The 26,111-nt window shown below is 41.3% G+C and overlaps 1 protein-coding gene across 1 annotated transcript in view; it reads left to right on the top strand.

The window, feature by feature from the left end:
- Positions 1 to 26,111, top strand: part of LOC124620004 (dynein beta chain, ciliary-like) — a 588,564-nt gene that overhangs the window by 195,161 nt on the left and 367,292 nt on the right. The window contains exon 14 of the mRNA XM_047146668.1: positions 10,665 to 10,806. Within this exon, the coding sequence (XP_047002624.1) occupies positions 10,665 to 10,806 (142 nt within the window). The remainder of the gene's footprint in view (positions 1 to 10,664; positions 10,807 to 26,111) is intronic.

Below are 26,111 nucleotides of genomic sequence, written 5' to 3'. Positions count from 1 at the left end.
CATTGATGTGAAAGCCAAAGGTTGAATGTCATCCAGGCCAAATATGTTCTGCCCTAAGGCAGAAGTAACAACTGAGAAACAGAGATGGCAGGAGAGTTTTTTATATCTTGCAATCAATTTGTAAACACCTTGGAGGAGACTATTTTTTGTTCGCTATAACAATAGGGCCATTGTGCAGTGGGTTTGATGAGTGGAGCAACCAGTTTTTTTGTTTGGAGGATTATTGACTGAGACTTTGACATGAATACCAAACAGAAATTGATTAGGAATGAGTCTTATTAATGGTATGCTCAAAAACGATCTGCTTAGGTTTTTCTGTGAACAGTACAATCTATGTGAACAACTTGGTGACATGTTCACGTTGTGGTGCTCAGGGCCATAACTGGAGCTGTGTTAGCCTCTGAGGTTCAGGGGCAGTCCACTATGTTTGTTGCTTAAATGTAGCTTGTTGTATTTATAATGAATTTTCACTCTGCTGTAGAGTGTGTATTGATTAGAAGCTCCGTGGCATAGTAAAACTATGTTCCAGACTGGGATTTGGACCTTTACCTTTCACCAGCAAGTGCTCAACCAACTGAGCTATCCAAGCAGGACTCATGACTCCCCCTCACAACTTTACTTCTGCCAGTACATCATCTCCTACTTTCCAAACTTAACAGCAGTCCTTCTGCATACCTAGTGGTGGAAAGTAGGATGTTGTGGAGTTGTATCTTAGCCACAGCCTGGATGATTGTTTCCAGGATTAATTTTCCCTCTGCAGCAGAATTTGTGCTGATTTCAAACTTCTTGGCATATTACAACTGTGTGCCAGACAGGGATCAAACCCTGGATCTTTGCCTTTTGCGGGCAGTTGCTGTACTGAATGAACTATCCAATTACAACTCATCACCCATCCTCACAGCTTTAATTCTGCCACCACCTGATCTCCTGACTTCCAAACTTCACAGAAGTCATACCTTGTGGGACTAGCACTCCTGGATAAAAGGGTATTTTGGAGACATGGCTTGACCACAGTCTGTGGGATTATTTTCAGAATGAATTTTCTCTATACAGTGTACACTGATTTGAAACTTGCTTGACAGATTAAAACTGTGTGCCAGATCGTGACTCGAACTCAGGTACTAGGTCAAGGACCAGTCTGGCACACACCTGGGTCCCCGGTTTGAGTCCCAATCTGGTCCACAGTTTTCATCTACCAGGAAGTTTCAGATCAGTGCACACTCTTGATGCAGAGTGAAAATTCGCTCTGGAGACTATTCCTCAGGCTGTGGCTAAGTCATGCGTGGACAAAACCATTTCTTTCTGGAGTGATTATCCTGTTATATATGTAGGAGAGATTCAGTGAAGTTTGGGGTTTAGGAGATGAAGTATTGGTTGGAGGGAAAGCTGTGCAGGCTGTAGTGACTTGTGGTTGAATAGCTCAGTTGGTAGAACACTTGCCTGCAAAAGGCAAAGGTCCCAGGTTTGCAATCTGTTTCATGGTATGTATGTTGACCATTCTGTTGCTGCATCCATTGAGCCGTGAACGATACATTATGAGCACATAGTCATGGCCGCAATGTAAGTCACAGATCATGTGGTCTCCATAGCGATGTCTGAGTCGGACCCTGACTCATTGTTAGATTGGGGTACAAGTGACATTAACACCAACCAGCTTTCGGTTCAGACAAATGGTCATCGTCAAACTTTGACCTAAAGCAGAGTTGACCATCCAGTGGGCAGAAGACACTGTGGAGCACACCACTCTTGATTTCAATGGTTGCTTCATAATTTGTGCCTCTAGACTTTGCCTCATACGCACGCAGCTTCTCTGTGGTAGAGATATGGGAATTGTCATGACAACACATTGAGATCTACCTGTTTTTTTTTTTTTTTTTTTTTTTTTTTTTTTTTTTTTTTTTTTTTTTTTTTCCAAGTTGGGAAAGGCGTGAGAAGTAAACAATGTTTCCCAGTGACCATTGCAAGGGTTTTACTGCACGAGGTTAAAAATAATATGACATGTAGTATTATAATACAGGAAGCTCTTCTGGATTGTGGTGTTGTAGCTAGGGCACGACTGGCATTTGGTGACATGCAGCAGGGTGTGGCAAGCACCCAGTGACTGATGCTGCTGTGAGAGGTGTGCAGCTGGTGCCCAGCACGACTGGTGGTGTGAGTAGCTTAATGAGCCAGCGGCAGTGGTGGTTGGCATGGATTGCATTGGCGGTCACTGGCAAGTCAGCACTCAATCAGTAGCAACTACCTTAGATGTGGTGAGGCTGATGGACCAGCAAGGGTGATGTTGCTCTGGGCAATGGCGGTATTGGCAGGCATGTGTGGTAGCTGGAAGGCGATGCTCGAGCAGTGGGTCCACCTGAGGTGCAATGTTGCTGACAGAGTTCGCTAACATAACGTCATTGAACCCCCCCCCCCCCCCTCCCATGAACCATGGACCTTGCCATTGGTGGGGAGGCTTGCATGCCTCAGCGATACAGATAGCCATACCGTGGGTGGAACCACAACGGAGGGGTATCTGTTGAGAGGCCAGACAAACGTGTGGTTCCTGAAGAGGGGCAGCAGCCTTTTCAGAAGTTGCAGGGGCAACAGTCTGGATGATTGACCAATCTGGCCTTGTAACACTAACCAAAACAGCCTTGCTGTGCTGGTACTGTGAACGGCTGATAGCAAGGGGAAACTACAGCCGTAATTTTCCCCAGGGCATGCAGCCTTACAGTATGGTTAAATGTTGATGGCATCCTCTTGGGAAAAAATTTCAGAGGTAAAATAGTCCCCCATTCGGATCTCCAGGCGGGGACTATTCAGGAGGATGTCGTTAACAGGAGAAAAAAAACTGGCGTTCTATGGATCGGAGCGTGGAATGTCAGATGCCTTAATAGGGCAGGTGGATTAGAAAATTTAAAAAGGGAAATGGATAGGTTAAAGTTAGATATAGTGGGAATTAGTGAAGTTCGGTGGCAGGAGGAACAATACTTTTTGATCAGGTGAATACAGGGTTATAAATACTAAATCAAATAGGGGTAATGCAGGAGTATGGTTAAAAATGAATAAAAAAATAGGAGTGCGGGTAAGCTACTACAAACAGCATAGTGAACGCATTATTGTGGCCAAGATAGATGCAAAGCCCATGCCTACTACAGTAGTACAAGTTTATATGCCAACTAGCTCTGCAGATGACGAAGAAATTGATGAAATGAAATGTCTGATGAGATAAAAGAAATTATTCAGGTAGTGAAGGGAGGTGAAAATTTAATAGTCATGGGTGACTGGAATTCGAGAGTAGGAAAAGGGAGAGAAGGAAACATAGTAGGTGAATACGGATTGGGGGTAAGAAATGAAAGAGGAAGCCGTCTGGTAGAATTATGCACAGAGCATAAATTAATCATAGCTAACACTTGGTTCAAGAATCATGAAAGAAGGTTGTATACATGGAAGAACCCTGGAGATACTAAAAGGTATCAGATAGATTATATAATGGTAAGACAGAGATTTAGGAACCAGGTTTTAAATTCTAAGACATTTCCAGGGGCAGATGCGGGCTCTGACCACAATCTATTGGTTATGAACTGTAGATTAAAACTGAAGAAACTGCGATAAGGTGGGGGTTTACGGAGATGGGACCTGGATAAACTGACTAAACCAGAGGTTGTGGAGAGTTTCAGGGAGAGCATAAGGGAACAATTGACAGGAATGGGGGAAAGAAATACAGTAGAAGAAGAATGGGTAGCTTTGAGGGATGAAGTAATGAAGGCAACAGATGATCAAGTAGGTAAAAAGACGAGGGCTGGTAGAAATCCTTGGGTAACAGAAGAAATGTTGAATTTAATTGATGAAAGGAGAAAATATAAAAATGCAGTAAATGAAGCAGGCAAAAAGGAATACAAACTGTTATAAACTGTTCTGGTGGTTGGTATTTCCTATTAAGTAGTAATGTTTTGAACTGTACTTACAGGTTGCGTGGACAATTTCATACATACTACGGTATATTGATAATTTTCACTTATGGACCGTCTGACAGCAACTGAATAAAACACAATTTTAGTGCCATACGCGTTTCGCCTTTATTTTCTGCAAGGCATCATCAGTGGCAGGTTGCGTAGACAGTTTCTTACATATTACGCTCCTGTTGCATTTTTGGTGTTGTTCTTCTTCCTATGAGCGCCAATTTGCTGTTTTTTCCGCATTCCACAGCACTATGCACTGAACGCTTGTTTTAATGCAATGTTTTGGTTTCTGTTGCAGGCAATAGGAAGAAGAACAACACCAAAAATGCAACAGGAGCGTAATATGTAAGAAACTGTCTACGCAACCTGCCACTGATGATGCCTTGCAGAAAATAAAGGCGAAACGCGTATGGCACTAAAATTGTGTTTTATTCAGTTGCTGTCAGACGGTCCATAAGTGAAAATTATCAATATACCATAGTATTACGCGCAACTGAGGAGGACAGGACCACAAACGTTGAAGATGTCAATTTCATACATATTATGCTCCTGTTGCATTTTTGGTGTTGTTCTTCTTATGAATGCCAATTTGCACTATTTTATCCCGCTTTCGACAGCACTATTAACTGAACACTTGTTTAAATGCAATGTTTTGGTTTCTGTTTCTGGCTGTCAAATGTTTTTGCCAAAGATCGAATGTTATTGCCAAACTGTCGAGTGTAATTATTGAAGTATCTGTGATCTGTTTGTGTATGCATATTTGTCCCCCCCCCCCCCGAACCATGGACTTTGCCATTGGTGGTTCTCTTGTATTCTGGGAATGTTGTGTTTGTTTTGTATTTGTGTTTTTATTTTTTGATTGAGCCTGTGTACCACATGTGTGTCATACCTGTTGTTCCTAGCTATTTGTATGATTGTACTCATTTCTTGTTCATAGTTTCTCTTGTTGAGTGGGATTCTGTTTAATCTATGTAACGTGTGTCTTAGTGCTGCAAGTTTCTGGCTGTGAGGGCAGTTGGATGTGGAATGTGTTATTGTGTCTGTGGCTGTTGGTTTTCTAAAGATGTTAAATGTATGTTTGCCATTTTCTTTTTTTATTGTAATGTCAAGAAAAATTATTTGATTTTCTTTTTGTTTTTTAAGTGTGAATTTTATGTTCTGATGAGTTTTGTTTATTTCCGAATGGAGTTTATCTATTTTTGCACTTGGCTCATCTACCAGACAAATCATGTCATCCACGTATCTGTACCAATATATGATTTTGAAACTTTCATTAGTCGTTATCTTTTCAAATATCTGATTTTCTAGATGACTGATGAAAATATTTGCTAGTGTTGCTGATATTGGGGATCCCATGGGCAGTCCATCACTTTGTAGATAATATTCTTTCTCAAACTGAAAGTAGTTTTGTTCAGTTGTCAGTCTGAGCATATTTGTCATTTCTTTTAGAGATTTTGTTCCATGATTTTTGTTGTATGGAGGTATACATATTTTCTATCTCAAATGAAATCAGTGATGCTGTGTGTGGTACGTGTATGTTCTGTACGTTTTCTATTAGGTTTCCTGTGTTTATCACTGTTCTGTTGTTTACTTCTTTATAGTGTTTTGTAACTAACTTTTGGAGATGTTTGGCTATGCGGCATGTTGGGGCTTCCTTGAAGTTGATAACAGCTCTCATTGCCATTCCGTATTTATGTACTTTCAGTTAACTGCGGAGTGTTGGTGCTTGTGGGTTTTTCTGTGTTCTGTAGTATTTCTGTTTGTCTGCGAGTGTGTGTTCAATGTTTTTCAGTGTTCGTTTCATGTTTGCCTGGAATTGTGTAGTTGCATCTGACTTCAGTTTTTCTATGGCATTGGTGTTTATGTATTCCTTGGTTTTTGTGATGTATTGCTCTTTATCCATGAGTACTGTTACATTTCCCTTGTCTTCTCTTGTTATTAGTATGTTATTGTTTGTTAACTTTTTTTTAACCTTTTCATAGCAGCTGCTTCTGTTTGGTTGTTCTTATTGTGTATCTGCTGTGTTTGTTTTATTATCCATTTAATTTTTTCTTTTATTACTTCTCTTGTCAGTCCTATGTTTGTTTCTGCTTTCCTCCCCCACTCATTTATTTCTCTGTCGTTTTTTCCATCTTCCTGTATCAGGCTTCCTAGGTACTTGAAACTCTCCACTCTCCTCAGTCGTACCCCACCAATGGTTATTCCCGTTGTTCCTCTCTTCTTCTTTCTTATTGTGATAATCATCTCACTCTTACTTATACTTAATTTCATCTCATATTCTTGTACTGTTCATTCCTGTACGTCCAGCTGCTCTTGTACTTCCTCCTACTTATTCCCCCAAATCGTCAGATCATCTGCAAACACCATAGCTTTCATATTCCTTTCACCAATTACTTGTGCTACTGTACTCATCATATCATCCATCACTACAATGAAGAGTAATGGTGAAAGTGCACTTCCCTGCCTCAAGCCATTCTTCTGTTCAATCCAAGCTGATCTCTCTCCTCCCACTTTCACACAGTTCACACTTCCATGGTACATTTCCCTTATCCTCCAAATAATCTGTTTTGCTACTCCTCTGTTCTTCAGGGCTTTCCCCACTTTGCTTCTACGTTACACTATCATATGCTTTTTCAATATCCAGGAAGGTCATTAGCAGATCTATTCCACATTCATAGTGCTGTTCCTACAGTTGTCTTACAGCTAAAATTAGATCCACCGTGGACCTTCCTGCCTGAATTTGTGTTTCCAAAATTTTCTCAAAAATCTTTGCACAATGACTCATCAGTGTTACCCCCTGATAGTTCTTGCACTCTTTTCTATTTCCCTTCTTAAAGATTGGGATAATTATTCCCTTCTTCCAGTCTTCTGGGATCATCTTCTGTCTCCACACAATTTTCATTACTCGATACATCTTGGCCACTTTTGTTCACCGTTCGAGCATAATCTGTCATACTGTTAATCCTCTTACTTTTAATCATCCCATATAACACCTTTTTTGAACCTTCACTATCCTCCTCCATCATTCTGATCCACTGTTCCATCCACTTTCTTATTTCCTCTGCCACCATTCTTTTTGCTTCTTTCTTGCTTGCCTGACACTCTTCTCTTGTCTCTACTGTTCTCTTCTGGAACCATACCCTAAAGGCTCTATTCTTCTTCTGTACTATATCCTTTGTTTTATCTTTCCACCAGGGTGTTTCTTTCCATCCCTTGTTGTTGCTTGTCCTCCCACATATTGCTTCTGCCGCACTTACTACCCTTGAATCTACCCCACTCCTCTTCTACCATTTTTGGTTCATCCTTTGGAATGCTTTCCTGTACTATTTGTAGGTACTGTAGCCTGCTTTCTTCCTCCTTCAACTTCCATACCCTTACACATCTTTCCTAGTTTTCTGTACCTATTATTATCCTTAGTCCCTCTCAGGTTCATTACCAGCAAACAGTGGTCACTATCCAAGGCCTCTGATGGTATTACCTTAATGTCAATAATGTTCGTATTTATCTCACTGTCATAGAGGAAGTAGTCAACTATTGACTTTCTTGACTGTACCAGGTAATCTTGTGGTCCAAGCACACTTTCGCACCCTTGTCTTTCTCTTTCAACATGTGCATTTAAATCTCCCATTACTGTCATATTTTTCCTTCCCATCTGCTTCTGCATTTCCTATTCAAACTCTTGCTTCTCCGCAGAAGTGCAACCCACCTGCAGCACATACGCTTGTATTACCTCTATGGTCATCCCCTTGAGTGATATTTTGGTCATCATCCCCTTCATGTCCTCTTTTGATCCATCTCTTACTACTATTCCGACTCCATTTCTCCTTCCCTCCTCATTTCCATTCCAGTATAGTTGGTAGCCTTTTCTCAGTTCTCTCCTTCCTTCTCATTTCCATCTCATTTCAGCTAACCCCAATAGCTCTAACTTCCTTCTTTCCATCATGTCTGTCATCTCCTCCACCTTTCCAATCAATGTTTGTATATTTAATGTTTCAAATCTTAGTCCTTGTTTATAGCAATTTCGTCATCAATAAAATCCGTCCTTTCCAAGGCCCATTCTATTTTTGAAAGCAGAAGTCATAATCCACTATGGGCTTGCTGGGCCTATCATAGCTTCACCAGAGCCCCATTAGCCATCACTGTTCATGGTTCCTGTAGGACCTTCACAGCTACCGTAGTTGTCCCGGGGCATACGCAGTCCCCACTGCACCTCACTCCTACAGGCAATGCCCTACTTCATGCTGTTGCCTGTCTCCCACGACTTGGACAAGGGGTTGGACTTGTGGGAGACAATTACGAGCAGATCAAGAGGTCAAAATCATCTCAGATTTACAAAAAGAGTGGTGAGTTAATAGAATTTTATCGCAAAATCCTTCAGTTCTGTTACCCTCCTGGCCTCAGTTCCCACTACCCCCTGCCCTACCTCCTTGTGTGCTAACCATAACTCTCCTTGCATGCAGAGAGAGGGAGCTCTCCAGTGCCACATTCCTGCCTTTCCCTCCAAGCTGCCAGCTGTCTTTCTCAAATTCTTCCTCCTACTACCCAGCTCATTTGTTGAAGAGCTTTTGAACTGAAAACATTGTGCAGACTATCAAAAATAAGTACAAAAATTGTACCCATCTTTGCCTGAAAAAAGTGAAGTGCCCAGAAGACTGCATGTGAGTACAGGCATACTTGCCATCATGGTTCCAGTTGCCAAGCCTCACCATCACAAGAGAGAATTGCGCTATTGTGCACCAAGCACATCTTAACCACTTTACATGTGCTCCTGCTGTCTGTGAACGAGTAATGCAGTCTATGCAACATTTTGTGACATCCTGGACATTAGCAGCAGCACACTAGGCAGACTAGTGAATTACCATCTTGTGTAGGCAGCTATTGTAGTTGTGTGATAACTTGGGTGCATGGAATGCAGATGAATGGCATTGCATTGTGTTCAGTGATGAATTGTGTTTATGCACAACCCCAGGTGACCATTATAAGTGAGTATGATGGTGACCAGGAGAGAGGTTCCATTGTTTCATTGTTTTGGAGAGGCTCAGCAGCATTATTTCTGGTATCAAGGTGTAGGTATACATTGCGCATGATTTCAGGTAAGGGCAAAAAATATATTGCCTCTCATGTGACAGTATTCTAGCGCTATTGTTCCACAGGACAATGCTCATCCACACAGAGTATGTTTGTGAAGTGTCTGTATGATGTTGAGGTAATTCCATGGCAGATCAGTCCCTAATAATGCTACTGCCTCTAATCTGAAGTAAAACCTCAGTTTAACTATCAAATCTGATAGCAGGTAAACTTGAAATCTGATAGCAGGTAAACTTGAAGTTTTGTAAATGATTTATTGAAAATCCCATCTTTGGTGGCAATGTTGTAAGAAGAACTGTGGTGAAGAAAAGAATTATGTCTTTTAATTTCTTGTATTTAATCTGCTTGATAGACAAGAATATTTATGCCTGACCGAGACTCGAACTTGGGACCTTTGCCTTTCGGGGGCAAGTGCTCTACCAACTGAGCTACCGAAGCACGACTCACGCCCGGTACTTACAGCTTTACTTCTGCCAGTATCTCGTCTCCTACCTTCCAAACTTTACAGAAGCTCTGCAAGGTTCGCAGGAGAGCTTCTGTAAAGTTTGGAAGGTAGGAGACGAGATACTGGCAGAAGTAAAGCTGTGAGTACCGGGCGTGAGTTGTGCTTCGGTAGCTCAGTTGGTAGAGCACTTGCCCGCGAAAGGCAAAGTTCCCGAGTTCGAGTCTCGGTCGGGCACACAGTTTTAATCTGCCAGGAAGTTTCATATCAGCGCACACTCCACTGCAGAGTGAAAATCTCATTCTGGAAACATCCTCCAGGCTGTGGCTAAGCCATGTCTCTGCTATATCCTTTCTTTCAGGAGTGCTAGTTCTGCAAGGTTCGCAGGAGAGCTTCTGTAAAGTTTGGAAGGTAGGAGACGAGATACTGGCAGAAGTAAAGATGTGAGTACCGGGCGTGAGTCGTGCTTCGGTAGCTCAGTTGGTAGAGCACTTGCCCGCGAAAGGCAAAGGTCCCGAGTTCGAGTCTCGGTCGGGCACACAGTTTTAATCTGCCAGGAAGTTTCATATCAGCGCACACTCCGCTGCAGAGTGAAAATCTCATTCTGGAAATAGGTTCTTGTTTGCAATGTCTGTACTGTTCACTTCATCAAAAATGAGTGCAGGAAAGATAGTGTACCACATCATTTGAATCAGTTTTAAGATACAAAATTATTTGTAATGAAGTTCAAGCAATATGTTAAAAAGGAAAAAAAACTATAAATATGTAATGCAAAACATGGAGACTCATGTTTTCTGTTATCAAGAAATAAGAAAATATTAAGTATTCCTATCTGTACATTTTGAGGTATATTGTACCACACATCAAAACTGAAAATTGTTTGAAGAAAAAAATTTCCTCCATAGATATGAAATAAAAGATAAGATCTAAAGTAAATTAAAGCTAAAAAGTATCCACTGTGTGGAGTTAACGACACTGAAGAAGACACTACAATGTACTAATAATAGAAAATCCGACCATTCCTTGTGGAAATTTCTAGATACTAATGTAACATAATAATGGCATATTTAATAAGACAATTATAAATTTTGAGGAGTATTGTAAATCAAATAATTCCATCTCTTATGTAATCGGACAATAAATTCTGATGCTGATTGCCTTTGCTCTAATAGAGAAATTGTTATGATTTACAGACATCTCTCCAAGCTGTATGATTCACTGGCTAAACTGAAATTTACTCAGGAAGGAGGCAGAAACACAAAGATGTCTCATACAATGGTGGCCAAAGATGGAGAAGAAGTGAAACTAGATGGTATTTGTGACTGTTCAGGAAAGGTAACCATACTTCCCTTAATAGAAACTAGTATACCTGATATAATCCATTAGTGCATGTTTCATTTCCTTCTTCTGACATTATTGGTATCACAGACTTTAAAGAATATTTGAAAGCAAAACAATCTTTACCAAAAGTTGTCTAGATAAAAAGATCTACTCACCAAGCAGCGGCAGAACACACACATAACAGGTGGTTGTAATTGGCAACCTTAGGGAGCCAGTGTCTCCTCCCTCAGGCAGAAGGGTTGAAGGGGAAGATAAAGGGGTGAAGGAAAAGGACTGGAGAGGTCTACAAAAAGGGGTAAATTTTGGGAATGTCACCCAGAACTGCAGGTCAGGGGAGATTTACCGCATGCGATGAGAAGGAAAGACTGATTATTGGGGACTGCATTGGACGAGATTTGAAAACCTGAGAGCTTAAAGGTGGAAGACAGGGTAATATACAAACAGAAATTATTACTACTTAACCATCATGCATGAGTTTATTAGAGTGAAAAGCTAAGTGCATTGCATGTAACAGAGGTGGGAGGAGGGTGGTGAAAAGTAGATGGGAAAGACATGAAAGAGTAGAAAACTAAAATGGAGTGAAGCAAAGCATAGTTAAAGTGATGAAATGCTGAGACAAAAGAAATTGAGGTAAGTTAAGGCCAGATGGGTGAAGAGAACCAAGGACATGTTGTAGTGCTAGTTCCCACCCGTGGAGTTTTGAGAAACTGGTGTCAAGGGGAAGAATCCAGAACAGAAGGCGCGTGTGGTGAAAATAATTTTGTCAAATTGATTGTTGGCTTAAAATGGTGGTCTCTCTCTCTCCCTCCCGCCCTCCTGCCCCTTTCTCTCCCCCCCCCCCTCCCCCCCCCCCCTTTTTATTTCTAGGTGGAATGTGACCTGCTTGCAGATTTTCATTCGGCCCTTTGAGTCTCACTGCAGAAAGTTGAATTGCTGTAAAACTGGTCTTATGAGAAAGCTTTCTATAATGTTCACCACATTACTTTTAATTAATGTGATTTTTCCTACTTTTATTGTCACTATAAGCTGTATGATGACTGGTTCCAGTTTTCAGATAAATTAGTTGTTTACTGGTAGACACCTCCACATTCCTATGAAGCTGTTTGACAAAGGCACATACAGCATACTTTTGTATGTCTGAGATTAGCACATCTGATGATAAAATTAAAACAATTTGGAATATTGTGAAAAGGGAAACAAGGCAGCCGGGAGCACAGGAAGACTGTATTTGTACCTAACGCAATGAAAAGTTTGTTAACAAGAAGTCAGGAGTAGAAAATATTTTTAATGATCTTTTTTTAAGTGTTGTGAAGAAAATAGGATCCAGATATTCATTAGAAAATGCAAGGCAGTATATGGAAGAGGCAGTGCCTATGCAATTTGATAAAATTGAAATTCAACCCACCTCCCCTACTGAAATTAGGAAAATAATAAATTCACTCAAAAGAAATAGCTCACATGGAATTGGTGGCACTTCCAAGAAAGTACTAAAAGCTTGTTCCCAACAAATAAGTAGGATTCTCAGCCACATATGTAGTATCTCAATGAAACAGTGCATTTTTCCAAAGAGACTGAAATATGCTATTGTTAAACCATTGCATATAAAAAGGGATAAATCTGATGCTAACAACTACCTCCCAATCTCACTTCTGACAGCTTGATCCAAAATTCTTGAAAAAGTAATGTATTTAAGAGTAGCATCACATATTTGTAAAAATGAAGCCTTTTCAGAAAGGCTTTTCAACAGAAAATGCTATGTATGCTTTCACTGATCAAATATTAAATGCATTGAATAACCGAACATCACCCATTGGGATATCTTGTGATCTCTCAAAGGCTTTTGATTGTGTGAATCATGAAATTCTTCTAGATAAGCTTAAGTATTGTGGTATGAGTGGGACAGTGCACAAATGGTTTAATTCATACTTAACTGAAAGAAAGCAGAAGGTTGAAATTAACAGTACAGATAGTCTGCAAAAACCAGCAGAGTCCTGTAACTGGGGAAGTATCAAGAATGGTGTCCCACAATGTTCAGTCTTGGGGACCTTACTGTTCTTAATATACCAGGCGATCAAAAAGTAAGTATAAATTTGAAAACTTGATAAACTCCAGAATAATGTAGATAGAGAGGTAAAAATTGACACACATGCTTGGAATGACATGGGGTTTTATTATAACCAATAAAAAAACAAAGTTCACAAAATGTCCAACAGATGGTGCTGGACAGCAAAACATCAGTGACTGCACATGAAAATTGTGTATAAAAGGAGCTGTAATGAGAGAGAGAATCAGTTGTGCCAGCAGTCGCAGCATGTTGACGTTACCTGAAAAGGCGCTTTTAGTGAAGCTGCATTATCAGAATGGGGAATGTGCTAGTTCAGCATTATGGTCCTATCGCCATAGGAAGGGGATTTGAGCGGGTAAAGGTCCGTTGACAAATGCAGCTGTGGCGAGAATGATTTCGAAGTTCGAAGCCACCAGTTGTTTAGACGATAGACCCCATAGTAGCCGACCGAGGACAAGGCGTAATGTTGCTGAGAGAGTTCAGGAAAAAATGGAGACTGTAGTGGGTTCGTCTATGCATGGGAAAGTCAGTGCTCGTGCAGTCGCACATCGCACCGGCATTCCATACACTACTGTTTGGTTGGCACTGAGGCGTACCCTCTGATGCTATGCATACAAAATCCATCAGCATCATGACCTGTTACCTGGTGATTTAGTGAAGCAGAGGGCATTTGCGGTGTGGGCTTTTCAAAAGATGGCGGAAGATGACGATTGGTTGAGTAATGTGTTGTGGACCGACGAAGCTCATTTCATGCTTCGAGGGTCTGTCAAAGCCCACAACTGCAGAATTTGGGCTACCGAAAATCCTAGAACTGTTGTGGAAGATCCATTGCACGATGAGAAAGTCACGGTATGGGTTGGATTTACCACATCTACCTTTATCGGGCCTTTTTTCTTCGAGGAAATGCGTGATTCTGGTTTTGTAACTGCTACCGTGACGGGTGAGAGGTACGCCGATATGTTATTGAATCGCATCATCCCCAGCCTGGCTGATAAACACCTGCTGGAACGTACAATGTTTATGCAGGATGGCGCTCCACCCCATATTGCTAGACGTGTGAAAGATCTCTTGCACCCGTCGTTTGGTGATGATCGTGTGCTCAGCCGCCACTTTCGTCATGCTTGGCCTCCCATGTCCCCAGACCTCAGTCCATGCGATTATTGGCTTTGGGGTTACCTGAAGTCGCAAGTGTAACGTGATCGACCGACATCTCTAGGGATGCTCAAAGACAACATCCGACACCAATGCCTCACCATAACTCCGGACATGCTTTACAGTGCTGTTCACAACATTATTCTTCGACTACAGCTATTGTTGAGGAATGATGGTGGACATATTGAGCATTTCCTGTAAAGAATGTCATCTTTGCTTTGTCTTACTTTGTTATGCTAATTATTGCCCCATGTCATTCCAAGCATGTGTGTGAATTTGTACCTCTCTATCTATCCTTGATTTATTCTGTTTTCAAATTTATACTGACTTTTTGATCACCCGGTATATTAACGACTTGCCACTCTATATTCATGAAGGTGCAAAATTAGTTCTTTTTGCTGATGATACAATATTATAATCACATCCAAGAAACAAGAATCAGCAGAGGAAACTGCAAATAATGTCTTTCAAAAAATTATTAAGTGGTTCTCTGCAAATGGTCTCTCACTAAATTTTGAGATAACAAAGTTTCTACAATTCTGTACAGTAAATTCCATAACACCATTAATAAATATAGACTAATCTGTTGCTAAGGCAGAATACCCAAAGTTTCTGGGTGTGTGCATTAATGAGAAATTGGATTGGAAGAAACACATCAATGATCTGCTGAAATAGTCAGATTCACCTTCTTATGTTATTAGGGTTATTGCAAATTTTGGTGATAAACATATCAGTAAATTAGCCTACTATGCCTATTTTCATTCACTGCTTTTATATGGCATCATATTTTGGGACAATTCATCATCAAGAGAGAAAGTATTCATTGCACAAAAGAGTGTAATCAGAAAAATAGCTGGAGCCCACCCAAGATCACCTTGCTGACATTTATTTAAGAAACTCAGGGTATTCACAGTACCTTCGCAATACATATATTCACTTACGAAATTTGTCATTACTAACCCATCACAATTCAAAAATAACAGCGAAGTGCATAGCTACAACACTAGAAGAAAGGATGATATTCACTCTCCTGTATTAAATGTCACTTAAGCACAGAAAGTGGTGAGTTATGCTGCCACAAAAATCTTTGGTTCAAAATGTCTCTGAGCACTATGGGACTTAACATCTTAGGTCATCAGTCCCCTAGAACTTAGAACTACTTAAACCTAACTAAGCTAAGGACGTCACACACATCCATGCCCGAAGCAGGATTCGAACCAGCGACCGTAGCAGTGGCACGGTTCCGGACTGAAAAATCTTTGGTCATGTGCCAAATAGTATTAAAAGTCTGACAGATAGCCAACCAACATTTAAAAGCAAATTAAAAGAATTTCTAAATGACAATGTCTTCTACTCAATAGATGAATTCTTAGATATGAATTAGTAACTGTAAAATAAAAAAAATAATTAATGTGAAGAAAAATTATGTTAAAGTGACACGTTCCACATCATTACGAAATGTCACATTCATGATCTATCAGACAAGCATTAATTTATGTATGTATATATGTATATAATAGAGGGAAACATTCCACGTGGGAAAAATATATCTAAAAACAAAGACAATGTGACTTACCAAACGAAAGTACTGGCAGGTTGATAGACACACAAACAAACAGAAACATACACATAAAATTCAAGCTTTCGCAACCAAAGGTTGCTTCATCAGGAAAGAGGGAAGGAGAGGGAAAGACGAAAGGATGTGGGTTTTAAGGGAGAGGCTAAGGAGTCATTCCAATCCCGGGAACAGAAAGACTTACCTTAGGGGAAAAAGAGGACAGGTACACACTCGCACAAGCACACATATCCATCTGCACATATACAGACACAGGCAGACATATTGTGCGGATGGATATGTGTGTGTGCGCACGAGTGTATACCTGTCCTTTTTCCCCCGAAAGCTAAATTTTTGTGTGTGTTTGTGTGTTTTTTATCGTGTCTATGTACCAGCACTTTCTCGTTTGGTAAGTTACAGCATCTTTGTGTTTTATATATATGTATGTACTTAGTCTGACAGATGAACATTCTCAAGTTGGTACCAAATTACACAGTTAGCAGACACATTAATTTTCATGATGGATGAGAATAATGCACAGAGATGTATATACATTAGTTGGTACTGAGCAAATAAGACAATATAGTTTTTATTGATTTATTTAACCTTGCAAGATTAGGGCCATCAGGGCATCTCTTACATGTGATCAGACGTTTTACATATTTTACATGACATACATTTTAGTATACATGTTATGTTACATTTAGAAATTAATAATTACAATGACACTGATAAAAATGACACATATGCACAGTTTATATTTGTACATGGTACGTACAGCAGTAATTAGAAATTAATTGGGTTTTTATTAATACGAGCAAGCAGCAGCGGACATGAGATAAGGGGCAGAGCATGGATGGAAAGAGGAACGTGATAACACACAGATAAAGTATGTAAGGTAAAAAAAGATGTAGCATTGGCTCTGCTATTTAACAGAAGGGAAATTGGCCTGACACATTAAGTTTTGAGGAAAATATTATGAGGGTGATAGAAGGAAGTGCTTCAATTTCTTAAAAGCAGTAGGCACTGGACTGTGGCAGAGAGTGGGGCAGTTGTTCTAGAGGTGGACAACAGCAACAGCAAAGGAGTTTGCAAATGTTCCTGCTTTTTAAGCAGGTACAGTTAGGATACTAGATAAATGGCACCTTTTTTTTCGATTATGATGGCATGAAAGGTATTTAATCCCGTATGAGAGATGATGGGATGTTTGTGCACTGAGGAGCCAGTGAAGTAGACGTAGCACATGGTAGTCATTGTAATTTCTCTGACCAAAACCGCCCTAATTGGATATATGGAGCACTAACATGGCCATATTAGTGGATATTGCAGAGGTCATGCACAGAAGCATTCATGTTTTAATTCCAACCATCTTACGTTTTCACTACTCATGACATACTGAATTACATCACAGTAGTGGAGGTTCAGTAGAATGAATGCTTGCATGAATTTACATTTTACATCCTGTGGAAATATCTACTGTAAATTTTTGAGTGTGTAGAGGCAAGCTGAAGTCTTCCAGCATGCTACCTAGTATAAGATACTTATCTAACATTACACCTAAGTTAATCACTATTTTCTTGTATGGTACGGAATACTGTTGCTGAATAAGAGGCAGTTGTTCATTGAATTCTGAATTTATTAATTTCTGATGGGATGCTAAGATTAGTTATGACTTTTGAGTGTTCAATTTAAGCCTCAGGCTTTTGCCCATGTTACCATTGAAGACAGATCAGAATGACCTCAGCATTATTCAGATCTGGCACTTTGTGAAAGATGAAGATCAATGGCATCATCAGCATAGAAATGGTATTTACAGAAGGGTAGAACTGACAAAGTGTCATTTGACATACTAGAAGAATAAAAATGAGCCTATGACTAAACCCCCATGGCACTTCTGAGCAGGACAATTTTTCATTCCCACAGTGCTGTCTGTTTTTCAAGTAGCTTTCATATCACTTCAGAGTCCTATCAGAGAAATTTAGACATCACATTTTTTTGAGCAGAACATCAAAGTTCACAGTATCTAAAGCTTTGCTAAAGTCCAATAGTTTCTAAATATTTACATCACTGTTATGAATTTCCACAATTGTTTAGTGATTTGGTCATCAATAATATATTCCAGAGCTTTGGAAACAGCAGGTAATATTCTAATTGGTCGGTAATCACTGGGCATTTGGGGTTTTTTGATCTTAGAGAAGGATCCATGGAGTGGGATGTATACCACTTGTGACTAAAAATTAAATATGTCACTTCCCAAGACAGGTACTAAGCTGTCGGTGACATTATTGACCATGTTTGTGCTTATACTGTCACTGCCTATTGCCTTAGAAGAGATTCTCATTATAGCTTTTCTTGTTGTATTTATTGATATGTATTTTTTATATATAAAATCAAAGATGAGGTGACTTACCGAACAAATATGTCTGCTTGTGTCTGTATGTGTGGATGGATATGTGCGTGTGTGCGAGTGTATACCTGTCCTTTTTTCCCCCTAAGGTAAGTCTTTCCACTCCCGGGATTGGAATGACTCCTTACCCTCTCCCTTAAAACCCACTTCCTTTCGTCTTCCCCTCTCCTTCCCTCTTTCCTGATGAGGCAACAGTTTGTTGCGAAAGCTTGAATTTTGTGTGTATGTTTGTGTTTGTTTGTGTGTCTATCGACCTGCCAGTGCTTTTGTTCGGTAAGACACCTCATCTTTGATTTTATATATAATTTTTCCCACGTGGAATGTTTCCTTCTATTATATTGATATGTATTTTAAGTCATAAGAGTCATGGTTAGTTACGTTGTTTGGATATTCCTATAGGCGATAGTTCTATACCTTATGGGGTCTGACAGGTGCAGAGAAGATTTCATGCAGTTTTTCAGCTGAGATCGAAAAGCAGTTTCCAATTTTGCCTTTGCGACATCCGAGCAATGAAGAGTCTTCCACAGAGTCACAGGTGGTGTACTGCTGCATCAGTCATCCGCTCCCAGGCATGAAACATCTACTGTTTGTCAGAATGGAGTGTGAGGAACCTGTGTGGTGTTGCCAGATGCAATAAAACAGAATTAAATATTACTTCACTTATTTCTCTGAAAACATCTCATTGCTGTATTTTTAGCATCAGGTGGTGGCTTAGCAAGCTAGCAAGGAATCTTCTGAACCCAATGACTGGCTCAGGCTGCCATAGATTGCTGCATCAGCACTGTATTCTTGCCAGTGACTTCTAGTAAACAGGGTGTCACTTGTAGTGTGAAAGGCACAACCCACTGGACACACTGCTCAGAGATTGCAGTGACCACGATGCATGCATATTATATCTCACACGCAATTTTGGGAGTACTCTGTCCCTTCCAGGTCACTGCCCGTGTTGTCTCACCAGACGGCTTGCGATGTCAGATACCAAGATGTCATGTTGAATGCTTCTTCTGACCCAAGCATCGCTGTAGTTTAGAGCAGTTTGTGCCCCAGGCATAAACAGTATTTATAGGCCCTTTGACTACACATCAGTGGCGGCCAGTACTGGAGGCTGGCTTCTATCATCCGTGGGTATGGGTCAGTGGTCATCTCTTAAGATGGCAGGAGTGTGACTGGTACTAGAACAGTTTCACACACAAGATGTTACAATATAATCATAAGGGAACTGAGTGTGAATGGCACAAATGCCATCAATCCTACTGATTGGCTGACTCTAGCATTTGTGTCATCTCATCACTGTAGACTTGTCCCAAGGGAGGTAAAGAGAGGATGTTGTTTGGTGGCCAGTGTTCTCTTCTATAATACAAACTGCACACATGTATTAATAGAGTTCTTTATTCGTAAGAACCACATGTTGCATAACTTAAGATAGTCCAGGGGTTGTGGTACAAGCTCTTGCGTAATAGTCCATGTTAGCCTCACTGCTGGCAAAGTACAAGTCCCCCTATGTACACTACTCTAGTCGCTAGGTACTAACTACCTCTGAGCTAGAGGCTAAGCTAACTGCAACTCCCATGGGGCTGCGACTGATGATGACTCATTGCCTCACTGCATGACTGACTGACTGGGTCCTACAGTCCGCGGCAGAAATCTAAATACTGACGGTCAAGAGGGCGTTGATGGCGTGTTGCCTGCAAGTCTGTTTTTGGCCTCTCTTCTGATAGGCGTGTTGCTTCCACCTACTAGCAATCTTCTCGCAACCTCTTTGCCACCTGTGTGCTGGCAACAGCTTACAGCTTACCCCAGCACACTGCCCTAGTAAGATTCAATAATTCAATATTTATGGGATCGAGGAGAGTCTATGCTTTTTGACATCGTTCATCATGGCTGAATCAGGTCTGCTCTTTGCGAGTTGTCAGCAGTCTTTGTTTAACCAATTTATTTGTGTTGTAAATGTTTTGTCAAACCTCTGTTATGTGTTGTTGCATCTACCTTTGCACTTCTTACATAATGTTACAAGAGAACGGATGCAGGTAGGTCTGCACTCATCTAACACCATTCCACTGAACTCGTTCACTCTCACGCCCAGAATTGCTGATGTTGCACTCTTGGTGATTGACCAACCCCGTCAAAATGTTTACATCTAGCAGCTGGCTTGTGTTGATACTTCTGTGTGCTGGAGCAATGCCATTATGTTCATTCTTAGAAAATTTCACTTTCTCATTCCCATATTTTCTTGATGTAATGTGTAACACTGCATGCAAGGGAATAAACGTGTCTGATTTTGTCATTGCAAATGAAATGTTTTACCTTGTTTCATAGGTGTGAAATGCCTATGGGCAGCATATCTACTGTTCATCATTTGACATAATTCAGTTGTCATCCATGGAGCATGTTTTCTTACAAGAACTGTGCATATAGACAAATGTTTATCCTAGACAGCAGTAAGTTTATCACCAAGTTAACTGAGTTTACCATCAATTTTAGGTGCTCTGATTATTTGATCCCATAAAGTTTCTTCTGTTGTCATAATAGGCAGTGGTTTGAGCTGCAGTTCTTCCTGGTTACAGGCCTGGTTTCATCACACAGACTGCAGTGATGTAGAAGTTTATGTGTCCACTCAGCCCAAGGGTCACTGACCAGGAAGTGGCTGACTCCAGTATGTTGCCTCGTTGCAGTTCTGGTCTCTGACTTCTGCTTCAAGTTCACCTGCAGTTTTGTCTGTTCCATGAGCAATAAGCTGTTAGAGTGTGAATTATGAACTGAGGTGCCTGCAGCTGAAGCTTGACCTATACCTCATACTTTGTCAACCTTTTTCATTACTGCTACATTTATAAAAGTGTGACTGTGCATCATGTGTTTGTAAGTTGTAAGGGAAGAATGTTCATGTTGTTACAACTCAACAATCTTGAAGCTTTTGTTGTGGAGGGAGTGTATCTCACCAAGTCTATGTTCATGTTTTCCATTACAATGATGTGCTTGTCTTGACTCTTAAATAAAGGTGATTCTGACTGAAAGGAAATCATTGAGTTGTGTGTGTGTGTGTGTGTGTGTGTGTGTGTGTGTGTGTGTGTCCAGTCATTGAGTTGTGTGTGACATGGGAAAAAGATGCAGTGACTTACCAAACGAGAAGGCACTGGTAGATATACGCAATAAAAAACACACAAACACCCACACGAATTTCAAGCTTTCGAAACCCAAGGTTGCTTCATCAGGAAAGAGGGAAGGAGAGGGAAAGACGAAAGGATGTGGGTTTTAAGGGAGAGGGTAAGGAGTCATTCCAATCCCGGGAGCGGAAAGACTTACCTTAGGGGGAAAAAAGGACAGGTATACACTCACACACACACACATATCCATCCACACATATACAGACACAAGCAGACATATTTAAAGACAAAGAGTTTGGGCAGAGATGTCAGTCGAGGCAGAAGTGCAGGGGCAAAGATGTTGTTGAATGACAGGTGAGGTATGAGTGGTGGCAACTTGAAATTAGCGGAGATTGAGGCCTGGTGGATAACGGGAAGAGAGGATATATTGAAGAGCAAGTTCCTATCTCCGGAGTTCGCATAGGTTGGTGTTAGTGGGAAGTATCCAGATAACCCGGACAGTGTAACACTGTGCCAAGATGTGCTGGCCGTGCACCAAGGCATGTTTAGCCACAGGGTGATCCTCATTACCAACAAACACTGTCTGTCTGTGTCCATTCATGCGAATGGACAGTTTGTTGCTGGTCATTCCCACATAGAATGCATCACAGTGTAGGCAGGTCAGTTGGTAGATCACGTGGGTGCTTTCACACGTGGCTCTGCCTTTGATCGTGTACACCTTCCGGGTTACAGGACTGGAGTAGGTGGTGGTGGGAGGGTGCATGGGACAAGTTTTACACCGGGAGCGGTTACAAGGGTAGGAGCCAGAGGGTAGGGAAGGTGGTTTGGGGATTACATAGGGATGAACTAAGAGGTTACGAAGGTTAGGTGGACGGCGGGAAGACACTCTTGGTGGAGTGGGGAGGATTTCATGAAGGATGGATTTCATTTCAGGGCAGGATTTGAGGAAGTCGTATCCCTGCTGGAGAGCCACATTCAGAATCTGATCCAGTCCCGGAAAGTATCCTGTCACAAGTGGGGCACTTTTGTGGTTCTTCTGTGGGAGGTTCTGGGTTTGAGAGGATGAGGAAGTGGCTCTGGTTATTTGCTTCTGTACCAGGTCGGGAGGGTAGTTGCGGGATGCGAAAGCTGTTGTCAGGTTGTTGGTGTAATGCTTCAGGGATTCCGGACTGGAGCAGATTCGTTTGCCACGAAGACCTAGGCTGTTGGGAAGGGACCGTTTGATGTGGAATGGGTGGCAGCTGTCGTAATGGAGGTACTGTTGCTTGTTGGTGGGTTTGATGTGGACGGACGTGTGAAGCTGGCCATTGGACAGGTGGAGGTCAACATCAAGGAAAGTGGCATGGGATTTGGAGTAGGACCAGGTGAATCTGATGGAACCAAAGGAGTTGAGGTTGGAGAGGAAATTCTGGAGTTCTTCTTCACTGTGAGTCCAGATCATGAAGATGTCATCAATAAATCTGTACCAAACTTTGGGTTGGCAGGCCTGGGTAACAAAGAAGGCTTCCTCTAAGCGACCCATGAATAGGTTGGCATACGAAGGGGCCATCCTGGTACCCATGACTGTTCCTTTAATTGTTGGTATGTCTGGCCTTCAAAAGTGAAGAAGTTGTGGGTCAGGATGAAGCTGGCTAAGGTAATGAGGAAAGAGGTTTTAGGTAGGGTGGCAGGTGATCGGCCTGAAAGGAAGTGCTCCATTGCAGCGAGGCCCTGGATGTGCGGAATATTTGTTTATAAGGAAGTGGCATCAATGGTTACAAGGATGGTTTCTGGGGGTAACGGATTGAGTAAGGATTCCAGGCGTTCGAGAAAGTGGTTGGTGTCTTTGATGAAGGATGGGAGACTGCACATAATGGGTTGAAGGTGTTGATCTACGTGGGCAGAGATACGTTCTGTGGGGGCTTGGTAACCAGCTACAATGGGGCGGCCGGGATGATTGGGTTTGTGAATTTTAGGAAGAAGGTAGAAGGTAGGGGTGCAGGGTGTCGGTGGGGTCAGGAGGTTGATGGAGTCAGGTGAAAGGTTTTGTAGGGGGCCTAAGGTTCTGAGGATTCCTTGAAGCTCCGCCTGGACATCAGGAATGGGATTACCTTGGCAAACTTTGTATGTGGTGTTGTCTGAAAGCTGACGCAGTCCCTCAGCCACATACTCCTGATGATCAAGTACCACCGTCGTGACACCCTTGTCCGCCAGAAGAATGACGATGGACCAGTCAGCCTTCAGATCATGGATAGCCTGGGATTCAGCAGTGGTGATGTTGGGAGTAGGATTAAGGTTTTTTAAGAAGGATTGAGAGGCAAGGCTGGAAGTCAGAAATTCCTGGAAGGTTTTAGAGAGGGTGATTTTGAGGAAGAGGAGGTGGGTCCCGCTGTGACGGAGGACGGAACTGTTCCAGGCAGGGTTCAATTTGGATAGTGTCTTGGGGAGTGAACTTGCAGGTGGCACCAGTTAAACACTTCTGATTTGGGTGATGATGGTGTCAGTTCTCAAAAGACAGATACCATTGATGACCATGCAGCTTCTCTAGAATGAAATGATAATTAAATCGAACCCTTAGCTGCCAACAGGTGTTGCTGATACGCATTAATGGGGATGGCTGAAAATATGTGCCCCGACCAGGACTTCGGGATATCCTGCTTACATGGCAGTCCCTGCAGTTGCACAATCCTCTGTGCTCTGGTGGCTCAGATGGATAGACCATCTGCCATGTAAGCAGGAGATCCCGGGTTCAAGTCCCGGTCGGGACACACATTTTCAGCTGTCCCCATTGATGTATATCAACAACACCTATTGGCAGCTAAGGGTTTCAATTTAATTATGATTTCATTGTAGAGAAGCTGCACAGTCATCAATGGTATCTGTTCTTTCGGGAACAGATACCATCTTCATACAGTTGAAGGCTGCCCGGCCATTGACCTTCTGTGCGAATGCACCCGCTTTACCCCAACTTTTACGAGAATTATCAGCTTAGTCTCGGGTGAGTAAAGAGTGAATGGGCAAATATCTACTAGGAGTACTACGAATGTAGTTTGTGGACAGTTGGGAATGTGGGTCTCGTGGGAGGCATGCAAGGAATAAGTCCCTGCAGTCACACAATCCTCTGTGCCCTCGGTGGCTCAGATAGATAGAGCGTCTGCCATGTAAGCAGGAGATTGACACATTTCATAGCCTTAAAGGGGAATCAGAAATGTAAATTAGCATTCCAAATTAATAAAGAAAGAGGAAAGTGCCATTAGATGGCAGTTGGGCATGTATTGTTGGCCACAATACGTATGGCGCAGCGCGATGAAACTGCTATGCTCCGTGCTGGGTTTCGCGTGAAGCAGTTAGTATAAATTAAAAAATAAAACATGGACCACCCTCAATAATTTGAATGAAGCGGGGCCTGTGTCCAACTGGTGTAGGTCGCACAACGATGTCACTGTTAGTGGATGGCAGGCCGAATCATTCTTTGCGTCACTCACGTGGAAACTGTGGCAAGGTGCAAATGAAATGATCGGCACCTCTTTTCCAGATGTGATTGTCTGAAAAACATAAATCACAAAATATTAATAACAAAGTGACATAGAGGATTGACATTTAGAAATGAAAATCATAGTAAAGTTAACTTTGACTATATTATAAGCACTTAAGGTACATTTTGACATAGATTCATACAGAGAGTCATGACGATGCATCCATACCTAATCAGAATAGGAACAGAACAGAACAAAAAAGGAGCGGATGCTATACAAAAGAATTAGACATAAAAATTACTAACGAATTTAAACAGAGGTTGTACAGATACATCGATAAGTACACACAGATGAAACTATAAGACAGGATGTAATATGGAATCTCTGACTCCGTAAATGTCAGAAATAATTTTAAAAGCAAAATAAATACTACTAATTAAAAAGTAATACTACAATAGCCGCCTCAAAGGCTTCAAGGCATACAAACCACCGAATACCTTCAAGTCTTTGACTAACGTTAGGGTCAAGCCAAGGTACAAAGCATTTGCATATGAATCAGCAATGGATGGACAGCTTAAATATTCAGATATTTTGTGCAATGCATCAAACATTTTAAGAAATAAAAATCAATAAATACAGGTTATTCACATATATACTCATGACATGACCATACGAGCATCTTGACATAGAACAGAGGTAAACAAATGACAATTGTTTCTTAAATGGTCATATTCCATAGACAAGCAATAATTTACACAAAGTAACTTTACAATGAATTGTCCATAGTGCAATAATTTAGCTGAAGATGCTTCATGAAACAGAATTCATCAGACAATAAAATAGAATAACACAAAACAGACTGAAGGTCTTGATAATTTGTCAACTTTTTAATTTCAGAGAAAGATTGAATGTATATAAGCTCAATGTAGACTTGACGTCTTCCTGGTGTAGGTGGTTTTGCCAAAATGTTCAAAAGTTAAGGATTTTATATAAAACAATGTAGACCTGAGGTCTTCTGCAATGGTAGTTGAAGAAATGTCGAAGGTGTAAGGAATTTATATAAACCAAAGTAAACTCGAAGTCTTCTTGCGCTGGTAGTTGCGGAAAAAGTCCAAGATATAAGGAATTTATATAAACCAAAGCAGACTCGAAGTCTTCTTGTGCTGGATGGCATCAGTATTTTCAGAGAAAATGATTGGACACAAACTCAAAGTAGACTCGTGGTCATCTGGTGGAGTTGCGTAGACTCGGTGTTTGTTTGGCTCCGCACAGCTACGGTGGAGCACAATTGCGGAGTATCTGTGGGAGAGGGAAGTGATCAGCTGATGGCTGTGGTGGTGACAGCAGGCCGCCCCCCACTGCAGAAGTGGCAGGCGTGAGGTTGGACGGCTGGACCCTCAGCGTTAGTGCGGAGGCGTACACTGCTAAATTCCAATTTGCTACCACTATTGCCCAGTACTCCACGGGATCATGGAACAAAACATTTCGGTCATGAACTGTTGTTCTGTGAACTCAGTTTATTTACACTTTTCGTATACAATACTGTTCAAAACATTTAACTCTA

Source organism: Schistocerca americana, chromosome 6, assembly GCF_021461395.2.
Source record: "Schistocerca americana isolate TAMUIC-IGC-003095 chromosome 6, iqSchAmer2.1, whole genome shotgun sequence".
NCBI classification, from domain to species: Eukaryota; Metazoa; Arthropoda; class Insecta; order Orthoptera; family Acrididae; genus Schistocerca; species Schistocerca americana.
This window is presented reverse-complemented; position numbering and strand designations above follow the sequence as displayed.